This window comes from Mastomys coucha, unplaced genomic scaffold, assembly GCF_008632895.1.
Source record: "Mastomys coucha isolate ucsf_1 unplaced genomic scaffold, UCSF_Mcou_1 pScaffold8, whole genome shotgun sequence".
NCBI classification, from domain to species: Eukaryota; Metazoa; Chordata; class Mammalia; order Rodentia; family Muridae; genus Mastomys; species Mastomys coucha.
Window position 1 is genome coordinate 49729771 of NW_022196914.1, and position 17185 is coordinate 49746955.

Sequence of the window (17185 nt, forward strand, 5' to 3'; positions counted from 1 at the left end):
AATGCAGAGACAGGAGGCTGACTTTCCTTGAAGTTTTCGCCTCAAATACCGCCATCACGCAAGTGTGCATGACAGGCTTGAACAGTACAAGAAATGTGGCAACATTCCTCTATATTCTCCACTTTAATTCTTACCTCCAGAATCCTGCTTTGAGTTCCTAGCTTCCCTTAGTGATGGACTGTAATCTGAAATCTAAGTAAATCTTTTCCTTCCTCAAGTTGTTTCGGGCTTTGGTATTTATTACAATAAAAGGCAAACTAGGACTTATGTTTAAAAATAATATTTAACCTTAGGAAAAGAGATGACCTGTGATCAGGAGGTAAAATGAATAAATTAATGAATTAATGAAAAATAAATAAACAGATAGATATTTAATAATTTAAAAATTATCACTTGGGAGGCAGAGACAGGTGGATTTCTGAGTTCTTGGCCAGCCTGGTCTACAGAGTGAGTTCCAAGACAGTCAGGGTTATACAGAGAAACCCTGTCTCAAAAAAACAATATATATATATATATATATTTATATAAAATCATCTATAAATGCCAAACATTAGAAATTTTTCAGAAACACAAACATAGACAAAGACATGGACCAATTCCATCTGAGAGACAAAGTTGCTTTTATCTCCTTCATAAAGATTGTTATTCAGCACACAATTATTTTTTACCATAAAAAGATTATTAAAATTAAATGATTAATTCCAACATGCTCCTAATCACAAAGCCACTTGTATTAAGTTAAAATATTCAGTAAAACAATGTGCATGATTCTAAATTCACCATTTTAGAAAATAACCATTATAAGCTGACAGCAAGTGGGGGGGGGGTGAAGTTCAAGCTGACATACATCTCTGTGTATTACGCAATTGAATGTAGCCATTAAATGTAGAATTTTCTCTAACTTTAATCCAGGACAGGTGAGAACTGGATATTTGGAATGTTGCCACATGCCGGATATCTGCAAACACAATAGTGCATGCCCACCTGCTCTGAGAAAGCTTCTCCTAGCACCATGCTTATGATTTTATTACTCAGATTTTCTTGTTAAAATATAACATAAGAAAACCAACTTCCATTTTAAATGGTAAAAACTACATTTGAAATTAATTATTCTACTACAGAGATTATAGTAATGGGTTCTAGATTTCATATATTATCAGGCATACACTTTATGTAAGGATTCTAAACCTGAGAATAGCAAGATCAAATTAGATGCTGAAAGTGAATAATAATTCATAAAATAACTCACTAATTGGCCTGTGTGCCCACTAAAAAAAATAAATAAAACAGTCGATATATAATGATAACAACATTGTTGAAATGCAAGTAGGAGTTATTGTATAACCTCAACCTAACTGACATTATATAAAATTGTATGATTCAATGTCTAGGCAAAATAAGTATTCATAAGAACAGGTGTGTGGCTCTGCCATACTTTGTCTAGCATGCATAAAATCCCATGTCTACTGAAAACAAGTTTCTTTAAATATTTTGCCTGCAATATATGTGGATTATGCATTCATAGATCTAAACAACAATGGGTTAATATCCTATGGAGAAAGTATATTTCTACTGAATATATAGAAAACCTAAACATTTCAATGTAACAGGTTTATACTACATTTATATTATGTACAAGAGAATATTTAAACAGTAATGCAAAATATGTTATAAAACTTGTTTGTGTTATCTGTTAACTATTTTACTCATAAATAAGAACTTTGATTATATCAAATTTTCTCTCACTATTTTAAAACGAAATAATTATCTTTGTATACGCTATGAACACAGGATCAAAATAGACTTCAACTCACTTTTTCATGTTATAAATAAAATTTTTATCCTTTTTTAATTTCTGAGATTATAATTATATTTCTTCCTTTCTTTCCTCCCTTTAAGACCTCCCATGAACCCTTCTCTACAATCTTTCAAATCTATGGCCCTTTCTTTCATTTATGTTTACTTATGCATATGTTTATATACATGTAAACTCTAGGCACTCAATTCCCCACTTCTACAGCCTTCTATCTAGGTTCTGATAGATTATTCAATTGTTTTCTCACTTTTATCTGATCTTCTAATTAATGTTCTTTATACTATTCATTCTATGATATTATATATGTGCTCATATGCAAACTCATTTTATCTTCATAAACCCCAGGCAATGGTTGATTTAACTTTTCTGATATAGAGACTGAGAAAGAAGAAAAGCACGTATGGTCAGCAAGCAGTCTTCACTTCCACCTTTGGGAAAGTTGCCAACTTTTAAAATTGAGTTTTGAAACATGAAAGAATTATTAGCTGGTTGTTTTTGCTGACAATCTATTTGCTACAACTACAATACTTCATTTCCTTAACCAAAAAAATAATATTATGTCATATAGACAGCACCACATTAAGTCAGATAGCATTTTCTGCAAGGACACACAATGGCTTCCTTCGTCCTAGGTTTGTTCCTCTTCATGGGACCAACTAAGGCATCAGCGCCAGTTGAAACTAACAAGACTATTACTAAGAACTTGTTACATGACAGGTTTGTGTCAATCAGATTCAGGCATAAGTCTAGTGAACTCTGCAAAATGTCAAGCCATGAGACTGCCCAGTGCTCTCAATAATCTGTCTTATTCTCGTGAAACCTCAGGAGGTGAGGTCTGCTGGAGTCGTATTTAGTCTAGAAAGTCTGTAGTTCCCCTTTAACTCAGATTTACAAGAATCCCAAGGAACTGGCCAGAATTCTCTCAGTGTCTTGCTTTGGATGAGTTCTGTATGTGCCCTGTTTCAGCAAGCTCATCTTACATGTAAGTCAAAATTATTTTTGTACTGAAAGAAGCCTTCTTAGAGCTGGTGTTCTAAATTTAGTGCAGGGAATTTTAGGATAAAGTCCAGGTTTAAACAGATTGCTGCCTATGCTGCCTGTTTAAGTACAGAAGCTTGCTTAACTGAAAGAGAAATGAAAAACATTTCTAGATATATTTTTTTTAAAGCTAGCGAAATGGAGCAGCTGGAGTGGGTGAGAAACATACCTGTTGGCAGGAGCCAAGACATACAACTTAGGAGAAAACGTCTCCACCCCTCAGGAAACCCAGATGACTGTAGGAATCAACACAGAAAACTATGCTGGAAGATTCCTCCTGACATCTGAGCAGACATTTCAGGCTGAAGAGTCGATGCTGAGTGGTTCATTTCCCTGAGCCATTGAGTTCCTGTGTATTTGCAGCCTATGAAGGTACACAGTGGCTCATGTCTGGTACCTCATTTCTTTTATCAGTTTTAAATGTCAACAGAATGAAGAACATTATGATTGACAGCAGACTTTGACCAAATGTCTCTGGGCAGTTAGATTTGGAAATATAACGGTAAAAGCTACCCTTATTTTAAAGCTGAGTCAGCTGGATAGCAGAGTGAAAATTCACAGAATTCTCCTAAGGTGAATTCAGCTTGTTTTTGTTTCTCTGTCTATATAATGAATGTAGTGATCTCTCCCAAAGTATCCATTAGTCACAGAAAGAAAAAGATTAAATAATCGACATTTTGAATGAAAGTATGATGTACTGATCGAAGGATTCATGTAAACTCTGGGGGAAAGAGAAATAATTTAGAATCTCAAGTTATTTATTCACTGTTGCCTTTGGAATATGTGGTGGTTTGGTGACTTCTCTAGGTATCTATTCCCTCATGTATAAAGAGATAATATAGCATGTGGCCAATCAAAGCATCAAATCTGTGGTACCCAGGAACACTCCTAGACAATATGAGCAACATCTACTCCCAGGATAGCATGTTTGCCCTTCAAAATTCTTGCTTCACTAATGGGGTATTTTAGATGACATCATACACTGATAATATTTCACTCTGAAATATTTTCATGAACATTCACAATACGGTAGAGGCATTCTTTTATCTTAATCAGTCATTTATATTTAGCTTACTATCTTTAAAGGATCTCTCAAATAAGAAAAACTCCTTATAAATTTAAATACACTCACACACATATACATTGTATACATACTTTGTATGTGTGTCTGTGTTTGTAGTCTCAAAGTATAACACTTAGAAATATTTTCACATATTTTGATGGATATTTTTATCACCAAATATGCTATTTATACACCACAGCTATCTGTTGTAGGTTGTTGTCATTGCCTATATCTGACCTATAGCCATCTATTTGGCGTTACTTTAAAATTTCATAAAAGAGAAGACTTGAAATGGTAACAATAGAACACAGCGTTTGAAAGCACTGAGGTCACTCATGGGATCATAGTGTTTAGAGATAACATCAAGGATGTAGCATGGAACTTAGTCAGGAAATAGCTGGAAGACAGTGCTTTGCACAGGCAAGAAGGGAAGCTATAAATAAGGGAACACAAATAAAGGCAAAGGTGACTTCAAAAGTTGTCTGCAAAGAAAAGAAAGTTTCTAAATTTAGTTTTTCTTAGCATTGAAAGATGTAAAAAGGTTAAGAATGAGTTTAAAAATAAGTGGGAAATTTTCTCTGATGTTTTTTTGCTGTTATTTAATGAAAAGCATTCCTAGCCCCTAGGTTTCATTCATATTTTGATAATCTTAATATGTAATAGTTTAGTTTTCATTCACTTCATTTATGTGTTTCATTCATATGATATATTTATAGGTTTCATTCACTTTTTTTATAAGAAGACAAAATATAACAGCTCAGACCCTACAGTTAGACTTTTATACTTTTAATCCTTATTTTTTTCCTTTTCTCCATTTGCCCTTATGGATGTCCTTCAGGTTTGAACACTTGATTACATCCTCAAATTATTTGTGATTATAATTTTCTGAAAGGAAATTTTCAGAGTACAACAATTACTATTAATAAATTATGTATTCCCGAATTGAACAAAATTCACAAAAGTCAGTGAGAATCTTATTTAACATTTATTTATCAAATATTAAATACTGTTTGTATTACTCTCTGTGAAGAATTTTGTTTTTAAGTGATTGGATTGATCAATAAGTATGTAGATTACATTATGAGCACAATTGTTCAAACTCAGTGTCAGATGGTTTCACTATAGGTGAAATAGTTAAATATGGGAAGAACTAGTGAGCCAAACTAACCATCACTGTATTCTAAGATGATCAGTATGATTGTCCAAGACATCTTGGACTAACACCTGACTACAAAATCTAAATACAAGCCACTGATAAATGCAGTCACCTCTTTCAAAGTACAAATAACCAGGAGACATTTTCATTTCACATATATGGTTTTTAATTTCTTGAGTTCAAGAGATTTACAGATTTACAATGGGTTAAGTCATGGCATTTAAGGAATGTTCTCTTCTCTTTTTAGGTTGATCTTCTTGTCCCTACCAAAGTGACAGGCATCATTACTCAAGGAGCAAAGGATTTTGGTCATGTGCAGTTTGTTGGTTCATACAAACTAGCCTACAGCAATGATGGAGAACACTGGATGGTGTACCAGGATGAAAAACAGAGAAAAGATAAGGTAAATTATTCATGTGCCTTATAGAGTGAAGAGTTGGACTCTATTTAATTTTTTAATGGAAAAAAAATGTGTGTAATGTATTCCATCATAGTTTTCCTTTCTTTGCAACTCTCCCCAGTTGTTCTCCACTTCCCCAGCCACCCAACTACATGGCTCTTCTTTCTCTCTTTAGAGAACAAAACATGCAAACAAGTACAAAAACATAATAAAAAGGAAAAAAAGAAACAAACAAACAAAAGAAACAGAGATACAAATCTATTAAAATATAGAACTGGAATTCATAATATATTAGCAAAGGACCAGTAAAAAAAATCCCCAAACAATTCTGAAATTATTCTAAAATTAATGGCAAAGTATACAATAAATCATGTTAAATAAGAATATGTGCCAGGTGGTGGTGGCTTACACCTTTAATCCCAGTACTTGGGAAGCAAAGGCAGGTGATTTCCTGAGTTTGAGATCAGCCTGGTCTACAGAATGAGTTCCAGGACAGCCAAGGCTATACAAAGAAACCCTGTCTCGAAAAAACAAAACAAACAAAAACAACAACAACAACAACAACCAAAAAGAATATGTGAATATAGTAAAACCTATAAAAGCAAGTAGTTTTACTAGTAAAACTCCCATAAAATGCCCTAAGATGTGGATATTTAAAATTTACTTTATAACATAAACTTAAAAGAGGCATGAAATTTTATCATAATTAACAGGCATAAAATGCTTGTTAAGACAAATACTATGAATGAATTAGTGAAATTAGAAGAAACATTCAGGTAAGAAAAATACTTCAGTGGGTAACTGCTCTAAAATAGTTAAGGAGAAATAGAAACATTAGAGATAGACAAATTTTGGGTAGTATGTCATGCTAAGTTTGTGTGAGTACACTAAAATTTGGAAATTTAAAAATTTTTAAATAAATTATCTATTTTTATGACTTCACATACCATGTACCTCCTTAAGTTTGAAATTCCTATTTATTAACTTCTAGTCCTCTTGAACACTTCATTTACTAACTTATATCAATTTCTGTGGAACTCTGGAAAAAAGAAGGCTTGGAGACTGGTTTATACTTCTGGCCACATATATGCAGCCTCTAGTGGCCCAAAGTCATTGATTTGACTTATTACACAGTGTCATTTATACAAAAAGCTCCACATTTCAGAAGACATGGATAGAAATGTTTAGCTCTAAGGTTGAAGAAAAGTTTAAGAAACTCACATGTTTCAAGTGTTCATAACTTTTTACATTAGATAATGTCTTTTGTATCCTTGCTATTGGTGTATTGTGAACCAACAAAACCTTGAGAATAACTTTCTTACTTAAATGGTCAAAGCAGAGTATTTATCAATCTGCCCAGTAACCTATAGGCCAGGAAAGCTATTTCAGTGAGATACTAGTTTGAATTCAGTTCCAACAAGCTCATTGACTGGAAACAGTTTTAGGTTTTAATCTGAAAAGTTCACATCTCTTTGTATTTTCCTATTTCTGAGTGTGCCATTTAACAATTCAGAACATACACGTTTTACACTTTAAAATATCAGAAGTTGGTAAAGTCTTATGACAGCACATTAAGTCATTCTGTAAGACTCTGTTGAGCCTTAGCTTACCAGAGACCCCCTGAGTGAACCACATGAAGCCTGAATCGATGCAAAAAGCAAGAGGAATTTATTGTTCCAATGCACTTGGATCATCCCAGACCTGAAGGAGAGGCTGCGACCACACACAGCTTGTTCTGTGAGCGTTTATACTGTTTTCAGGGCAGCAGCCATTAAGCACAATGTTGTTGGCAGAACAGTGTGACTTTTTAAACTGAATGGTCTTTATGGAATGAGGTGGCAAGGACTTCTCTTATCTGAAGGTGGGCAACGGTCTGCCCTGCTGAATGTGTCCTCACCTGCAGGTTGGTTCCCACTCTGTGGTCTGAGGAATGTTAATTAGCCTCTCCCCTCTGGAGGGGCAAGTGTTCCATGACCTTCTCAAAGTTCCTGAGCTGACCTTTGCAATTTGCATGCTTTATAAAGCAATGTATCAGGTTCTATATTTTTATAGAAAAAAGTTCATGGATTATATCTGATGAGGTTTTCTTTTCCAGAGCACCTCACAGATCCTCTTCACCTCCCCACACACCTAACTTACATTTTAGTTGTGAACAATTGCTCTTTCATTCAACAATGTGAACTAGTGGTATATGCTATAATAGGTGGCATCTCAGATCAAATATATACTGAACATTTTGTTAGAAATGTTTTCATATTTATTTTATGAACTATAAACAAAATTTTGTAACAAGGGTTGACAAACATCAGTCTAAACTCCTCCCAGGATTTATTGACACTTTGGTGGGTAGAGTTGTATGCAGCAAAAAAATAGATTTCTTCAAACTTTATATGGTCTTTAAATCAGTTATAAGACAGGGACATCTTTTAAACTATTTCTAATAGGTACTAAAATCAATAGTACGAAATCCTCATAGTCAACAAGACATGGTGGTGCATGCATATCATCTCAGCTCTCAGGAAACTGGGGCAAAAAAGCTGGTACAAGTTCTAGGCTAGACTGGGTTACATTTGAAACTGTTTTTAAAACACAAAATCTAAAACAAAAGAACAAGCAAACATTCATTTGTTGAAATACTTATCTCAATTTACATTTACAATGTAAATTAGTGCTTATATTTAAATATTTTAAATTGTTTTGCTGATAGACGAGGCATTTGCTAATGAACACACTTGATCTTATTATCTTAGTCTGAAACATATGCAAATACTTTCCTTGAAGTTGCTGGATAATGGTATTCAGGGATTCTGTATCCTCCTGGTGTTTTGTATGCTGACTGTCTGTTACTGAGAGGAATATCACTATCATTATGATTATGGATTTGCCTATTCCTCTTTGCCATGATATCATTTTCTTCAGATGTTTGCACAAAGTCTTACTGTCACTTAGAAATTAAGTAATATTTGCATTAAATAATAGTTTTACATTCATTCTATTATTAATTAAACATATCTGATATCTGTTTAATAAGACATTAATAGAGATGCTTCAGCATTTGAAAACATTACCTCCATGTAAGGCATGTACATTTTACTTATTAATATTAAATTTGGCATGAAGCTCCTGTGTATAGTATGATTTTTAAGTTCAATCTAACTGCAGTTTGAAAACAAAGCAAAAAGATAGCTTTCAAGCTACTACATTTGATATGAATATTGATGTAAATGCCTTTAAACTAATCATTTAAGTATTTGTTCCTTATTTATTGCTCCTTTTATTTTTGCTTTCATTTGAGTAAGTTTGAAATTTTAGTGATTCTCCTTTATCTAGTTCATTGGTTAAAATATTTAGTTATTTTATATAATGTATTGGAATTTACATCATTCATATCAACTATCAAAACCTAATTTAAAATTAATATAAAGCCTCATACTCTTAACTCTCTAAGCAAAATAAAATAGATTTTAGATATAAAAACATTTAAGGATCATTATTATCATTGTTATTAATAATGTTCATGTTAGTGTCTTCATTGCTGGGAAGGGACACCATGACCACGGCTTCTCTCATGAAGGGAAACATTGCATTGGGCCTGAGCATTCAGATGAGAGGTTTGCTCATCATTGTCATGACAGGAAGCATGATGTCATACAGGCTGACATGGTGCTTGAGAAGTAGCTTAGAGTTCTACCTATGGATCAGCAGGGAGCAGGAAGAGAAAGTGACACAGGGCCAGCCTTGAGCTTCTACAACTTCAAGGTCCATAAACATGAACTTTTGTATAAGGAAGTGAGGAAGAGCTGGAGAAAGTAGGGAAATATGATAAAAACATACTATATGAAAATATTTTAAATAAAAATTAAAACATTTAAACATTATAAACATTTCATTGCAAGTTTTAGAAATAAATCTGATAGTTTGTTTAAAATATTACAACTGTTCAAATAAAATTAAGAAGCCTAATATGCATTTATTATTTATTACAAACTAATATGCTAGCGGGGGCCAAGACATGACATGTAATAAAATGGGGACTAAAAGGACATTATACATCCTTATATAGAAGAGTATCTAACAAAGAAAATATAAAGTTATATTGTAGACATTGTTTAAATACTTATGAGAGTATATGTAATAAATATAAATCAAGCAAATTGTATGCTTTTGACAAATATGAACACACTTTATTTATTATCATTATTGTAGATATTGTACCTCTATTTATACAAATAATAGATGTAGGTGTCAACAACCTTTTTTTGCCTTACCTAACACATCACATCAATGATTTTTTCTGAGTTTGAGAAAGCCATTTCCAGTTGATTCTTTACATTCTTTATTTTGTATGCCTATGTTTCATAAGAACTCTTCAATATTAACAAATAAGAACCCAAGCATAAGTTTTTGCCACAGTAAATAGATAAATTACATATTTTAGGATAAATGCTGTAGGATAGTAATAGATGCCGATTTTGAATATATATATATATTCAATGTGAATACAGACCGTGTTACAGATGGGAGAATATAGTTCAGCTTTAATCCATGTTCCTGGCTCCTTGTCCAAAGAATCAAAAATAAAGGCTCACATAGTTTTGCAATAAAGCTCAGTAGCCTTAGTAACCCAGAGTGTTATTCCTGAATTCTAAAGGAGGCAGCACTACTTACTAAATAGGAATAGTTAGAGTAATTTTCTATCTGGTGTGACAGATTAAATTAGAAGTGTTATCATGTTTCTACCTCTCAGGTCCCCTCATGATAGATCTCATCTTAATTATATGCAAGTTCAATTATACAAAGACATAAAATGATAAATTATAGAGCATCCATAAAAGTTTATTACAGGGCAGCTTTGCCTTATTGAGTGCACCCAGAACTAGTTCAGTCCAGACTGGTCCTTCTATTATTCATGTTCCTTGGGAATATACTTGATAGAAACTTTCTAAATTTATTTGTTAACAAAGTTGAGGGAACTTATCCTATTTTTCTGTATGGAAGTATCCAGGTAAGGGATTAAGGGGTTCTGAGTTTGCTGTGTACATTATTGGGAGAACAATGTAACATCAAGCAGAGAAGACACTTCCATGGTATATGCAGGTGAAGGAGCCAAGTTTATGGGAGTCCCAAGCTAAACTAACTCCTGTGCTGGCCTTCCTCAACAAGATTATATTAGAAATGCAATCATCGAGGGGTAGCAATGCTGTTATTCCATAAGTGGTATAAATAAAATTCCAAAAATATATAAATGTTTTGTTTCTATGTCATTAAGTAACAGATCTTTAGAAAACTTATGAAAAAATATATGTGCATATAGCAGTATCTGAATGTACATAAAAATGTCCTCACCTACTTATGCATACACAAGTAACAAAACTCAACAGAAGGCAAAGAGATGGCCCGTTCTCATCATGCCAACATAATGTTTCCACCCACAGTTCTGTAAGCTAACAGTATTCAGTACTCTGTCTTGTCTAACTGAGCCTGTGACGGCACACTCACACAGTCAACACATTCCTACAGTCCTTTTTCCAGTAAACAGTATTTCCTAACACTGAATTAGCTTTTTGCTTCTTTCACAACATGGATTCAGCTATTTTTTTTTATTTGAAAGTCAAATGTTCCCTCGCTCTTATGAAGGTGATATTTGTTTCACACTGCTGGAGTGTGGTTTTATTATGTTTAACAGGAAAGCTACAAAACTTGACAGGCCCTTTCAGTATTTTTAATTTTGGAGGATAGAACCAAACCAAAACAATAATAAATTTTACAAAGAGTTCATATATGGAAATATTAAAAGCTAAAAAATAAGTTTCCTTATTCAGCATATTAGTCATAATTTCATGGTGTTGAAATGTGAATGTATACAACAAAAGCTTTGAGGAAGAAAAAGCTGTCACATTTTGTGCCTTCTTCATCCTTGAAATCATCAAGTGTTTTAAAACCACGAAGAAGAATGAAAAATTTCTCAGAAACTTTCAAAAAACAAAAACTTTCTAAAACTTGTTTTGTGTGGGTGTGTTTCAATAAATCTTTAATTGCCAAAACTATATGAGAAATACTTCTTCAAATAATAACATAAGCCAACTATAACACTTTTTTTTTCTTTCAATAGAAAAAGTGGGAATAAGTATCATATTGAATTTACATTGAATGCAGAAAATGAGAAAAATGCTATGGGCTTCCAGGAATATCTTTATTTTCTGCTACATAGAGAAAGTAGAGAAGAAAGTTCTTATCTTCCTCAACACTTCTCTTTTTTGATAGAGTTAAAAGAAGCCTAAAGATGCAAGAACAAGGTGAACCAATACTAACTCAATTTTACAAGATTTTCTTGACAAGGAAATAGACTCAGTATGGTGACCCATGGCTGAATATTGTCTCAATAAGGATACTGAGGCTTACCAATTGCAAATTCCAGGTCAGTTTGAGATAGACAGCAAGTTTCAGATGAGCCTGGGTTATAAAACAAGACTTTTTCTTAAAACTATGAAAATTCTACAAAACCACAAGCAAGAACTGGTAATACTGTAAATGCAAAAGCAAATGGTTCAAAGTATCCCACTGCTACCATATTAAAAGCCTGTATTTTTAGGCAGAAAAAAAAATATGCTGGAACAAATATAATTTGGTTGGCAGCATTTGGTATTTGTTTTACATATCGGGGTTTTGGTAGCTTTCCTCCTCTGCCGGATTGCCTGGAACTTCAGTTGTGGAGGGCTATGTCTCATTTGCTAGCTTATAAGAGTAAACATACTCAGCTAGAACCTGTTTTTAGAAGATGCATGGATACTTAAGGAAGAAAGATACATCTTATTCAATAAATGGACAAAGCATCTCTTACAACTCATGTTGGTAAACTTTCATATTCAGTAGTTGAGATATGAAGAAGATGCCTGATCATCACACTCATGGGAATGTCTATTGAAAATACAGCCCATCTGCTGATTCAGGCCTTTAAATCTAGTTCTAAGAAATTAACCCAGAAGGCCCAGAATCAAATGTGTGTGGGAGGAGGGGATGAGATTAAGACAGGAACAAGAAAAAAAGAGAGGAGAAAACAAAGAAACAAATAAACAAAAAGAAGAAGAAGAAAAAACAAAACAAAACAAAGAGACTTCTGGCCCCTGCCCCAGAGAATCTGAAAGTTATATATCTGAAAGTCAGAGTGCTTATAGAGAACATAGTTAACATAAGTTAACAAATGTTGAAAGGATCATTATAATCACCTCTGAATGAAAATTAAAATTTTGAATTAAATGTAGTTTTTGCTACTCGGAAATACATTGTCATCCTTAGAACTTTGGCCTCTAACTAGTTGATGAATGTCAATATAATTTTGTTTCTGAAGAATTTTTTCATAAGCTCACAAATTTCCTTATAAAGAGCTTCACTTAAGCACTTAATAGTAAATCGAATTTAAACTAAAATAATAAAACTAAAAAATTAGGACCACAAGTTAAGGGGGAAAGCTGAGGAGAGGAATTTGAATTCATCAACCTGGCTGCTCTCATCACATCCAAAGACCTTCTAGGTCTCTGTAATCTGCCTGGAATTCAGGTACAGCTTTAGTAAAGACCTTTAACATAAGGTTAGTTGGTAGAAGGAAAAAGCCGTGTTTAAGAGTGATATCTAGTTGAGGGTCAGACAAAGTGAGGAATCTAAGAAACATCTGACAGAATGAGTCAGAGATACAATATGCCCAAGTCTCAGGAGGACATCACAGGAAAGAGAAGGCATTTAAGAGCAGCATGAGGAGAGAGGACAATCAGGGGTCATTGCACTGAGTACAGTGCAGTAGAGTTGTGTTCATTAGTACGTTCATGCAGTTCAGTGCAGGTCAGCTTAGGCAGTTGAAGCCAGACAATAAGAAAGAGACAGAAGATTGGAACAAATTGCTGTTGGGCTCCAGGAATTGCCTCAAAAACCACATAAACACCGATCTTTTTCAGACAGAGAGAGTTTATTGAGTTTATGCTCCAGGATTGGTCAACCACGACCATAGTACAGATTCAGGAACTGAACTACAACCTCAAGTTAAGATCCTACAGGGTTTTTATGCCCTAAATCCACAAACATCTGTGCCAAATTATTTCACCAATCAGGATTTAGGGATCAGGGATGCCCTTAGGAACATGTATTTGTTGTACATTATTCTGTTCCTATTGGTTGGGGTATTCAACTGTGGAGAGGACTTCCCTTGTTTAATATTCATGTCCTAACTTGTTTAAAAGGATGGGATTTGTCTAACATTCATGTGTTAACTTGCCAAACAGGATGTAAGTTACCCACATACATGTTTCTTCATGCTAAGTAGGATGTCAGTTCTCAGGGAGATCTCAGAAGCTTAAGCTTACTGCACCACTGCTCAAATTGGAAGTCTTATTCCAAATAGTTTCTTATATTAGTACAGGCAGGTATCACTCTTATATTGGGAACGATCCCAGAGGCAGCTTATAACATAAAAGCTATGGCATAAGAAATGCTCTTGGGTGGTTGGTTTGGGTCAAAGCTTGTTGTGGGTAATGATACAAAACATTTCTATTGATTTTTTATCATAATTGGTTTCCAAGGGCACAGAACATAACAGAATATGTAATGAAACTTAGCATTGGAAAATTTCCTAGTAGCAGCAGAAATGTATGAGAAAGTTTCTTTATAATAGCAGGCTATCCAGGTAACTGTCACCTAGGCATTTATATTCCATCTAGGCCTTAAATTTCACCTAGACATTAATGATTGTCAGAGTTAGTTTGAGGCCAAGCAGAGCAATCCAGTAAGAAGCTGAGAGAAGCCAGATTGGATCAGTCAACATGGAAAGGAGTTTGAGACGAAAACAGCTAAGTTGAACCAGCCAGCCAAAGTTCATAAAGAACAAGAAAGGGTGAGCTTATTCATTAGTAAGCCTCCAAGAAGACAATTAAATCTGACAAATAAAAATTACTTTTACAAAGTTCTTTGAAGGTGTTACATTTGTATTCATTCAATTACTTGCTAGGAGACTGTATCTGAGCATGTTATAGTGGAGCAAAGATCATAATTTATAATGAGGAGAAGTGCAAAATCTTCTAACTCATCAGCATATTTTGAAAAATTAAAATGTAGCTAAGCGAAGTGTCTGCTAGAATAAGTTCAAGGAGATTCTCTGCACATATCATCAGTTTCAAAAGTCAATGACTTTCTGGTAGACAAAAGGAATGTTGGGTCTCAACTGCATTCCCTTTTCTAACATTTAGCGATGACTGGACCAATAGGATAGTTCAGCATATAAAAGCTCTTATCAACAAAAACACAGTGACCTGAATTCAATCCTTGGCACTGACACTGTGGAAAGCAAGGACTGACTATTGCCAAGTTGACCTTTGCACATGTACAGTGACATGCACACAAAAATATGTAAGTAAAAATATAATAAAGATAACAATGTTAACATACCTAAAACTCACTACAAGGTCTCCATGGTCTGATCTGAAGGATGTATTCAACTTCAACAAGACAACAAATGCCACAGAACCTCCTGTTGTACCTCCTGAAGGGATCACTATCAAGGAACTGAAGTCACATTAGAAAGTTTGAAATCCCTCAAACAGAGTTCATAGTAAGACAACAGTCACAGGAAAAAATTGTTGAAGTGTGGTTGCAATGCATTTTTTCACATTTATTCAGTTTATTTTTTAAATTAATTTAATCTTTTTACTTACTCACTTTACATCCTGTTCACTGCCCCTCTCCCTATCATCCCTCCCTCAATCCTTTCCCCATTCCCCTCCCCTGTCTTCTGTGAGCAGGTGGCTACCCCTACCCCACCCCCAGTATCTCTCCCACCCTAGCACATTAAGTCTCTGCTAGGCTAGGCACTTCTTCTCACTGAGGTAAGACACGACAGCCCAGATAGAAGAACATATCCCACATACAGACAACAGCTTTTGATATATTACCCATTCCAATTGTTCAGGACTCACATGAAAACCAAGCTGCACATCTCCTGCATATGAGTAAGAAACCTAGGTACAGCTCATGCATGTTCTATGGTTGGTGGTTCAGTTTCTGAGAGTCACAAGGGTCCAGGTTAGTTGACTCTGTTGTATTCTTGTGGACCAACAAACCTCCTATTATTCCATAAGAGTCCCCATGCTCCATCTACTGTTTGCCTGTGGGTGTTTATAACTAACTGATTCAGCTGCAGGGTGGGGCCTCTCAGAGGACAATATACTCCTATCTGCAAGCATAACAGAGTATCATTAATACTGTTTGTTATAGATTAGTGCTTGTCCATGGGGTGGTCTCAAGTTGGGCAACTTATAGGTTGAGTATTCCCTCAGTCTCTGCTCCATCCCCCATGCCTAGAATGTAAATCTTTAATATAAAAAGTCTTTCTCAGGGTGGAAGAGGAAAGTCCTCATGGCTAATGAGTTAAGCTAAATTGGTGAGCTCCAGTCAATAAATAATAATGGTAATAATAATGTAAGAGTAATAGAGAAAGATATTCAACAGTAGCCTCAGGCCTCTATATGCCAGCACATATATGACATGAACTCTGTACAAACACACACACACACACACACACACACACACACACAAATGTATTCATGTGCACTTCAAAAATAAAGAGAATGAAATTTGTGGTAATCAGGAAGGAATATGGGCCAGGGTGCACTAAGAAGTGAATTGTTCTATCAGAGGAGTACTCTGTCTACTGATCACTTGACCATTCCAGATATTAGTGCCAATACCTCAGAGTCAGTCCCTGACACAATTTCAAATAAGGTTGAATGAGAAGGAAAAGAAGTTTTGTTCTGAAAGCAATTTCTGAGAAGGAGATGACTGCACATAAAATCTTGGGTTTCAATGATAAATTATCCCACCACATGATGGAAACACATCCTCTGTCACCTTTCACTTTACTCACTGGAATGTTTGCTCAATGACTTCGTTGAAACTAGAGTTAGGGAGACAGTGATAGAGTTTAAGCTTTGTTTAAAAGTAAGGACATTGCTATTTAAATACACACCATCTGGAACCAATTGTTCAGAAACATACCTGCTTTATTCTTTGCAATAATTCAATGTTAGGGCTTGCCTTAGCATCACTGTCTATTGCCGTGATAAAATACCATAACCAAAAGACAGATTGGGGATAAACGGATTTATTTTGCTTACATTTCCACAGCACTGTCCATTATTGAAGGCAGGTAGGGCTGGAGCTCAGAGAAGAAACTTGGAAGCAAAAGCTGATGCAAAAGTCATGGCAGGGTGCTGCTTGCTGCCTTGATCCTCAAGCCTTGTTCAGCTTGCTTTCTTATAAAATCCAGGACAACCTTTCTAGGGATAGTACCACCCACAGTGAGCTTGGCCCACCCCATCAGTCATCAATCAAGAAATTTCAACATGGGCTTGCTCACAGGCCTATATAGTGGGGAAATTTTCTCAGTTGAGGTTCCCTCTTCTAAAATGATTCTAGCTGTGTCCAGTTGACCTGAAACTGAGAAAACCCAATGACCTTACCTATAGAGGAGTTAAAGCAAAGAATATAGAGATTCCTATATTTGTATAAATGTGAAAGTTGTTTATACCTTTTGAGATTGTTATATAATTACATTGCATTTAACCCCTCCCTTTCCTTTTGAACAACTCATGTACTCCTCACTGCTCTCTTTCAGACTCATGGACTTTTTCACTAATTGTTATAGCATTTGTGTATATATATATATATATA

General features: G+C 34.7%; 1 protein-coding gene across 2 annotated transcripts in view; it reads left to right on the forward strand.

The window, feature by feature from the left end:
• The window catches only part of Edil3 (EGF like repeats and discoidin domains 3), a 486419-nt gene that overhangs the window by 447269 nt on the left and 21965 nt on the right, over nucleotides 1-17185 (forward strand). For both annotated transcript variants that reach the window (XM_031360541.1, XM_031360542.1), the window contains one exon: nucleotides 5321-5476. In XM_031360541.1, coding sequence (XP_031216401.1) covers nucleotides 5321-5476 — 156 coding nt within the window. The remainder of the gene's footprint in view (nucleotides 1-5320; nucleotides 5477-17185) is intronic.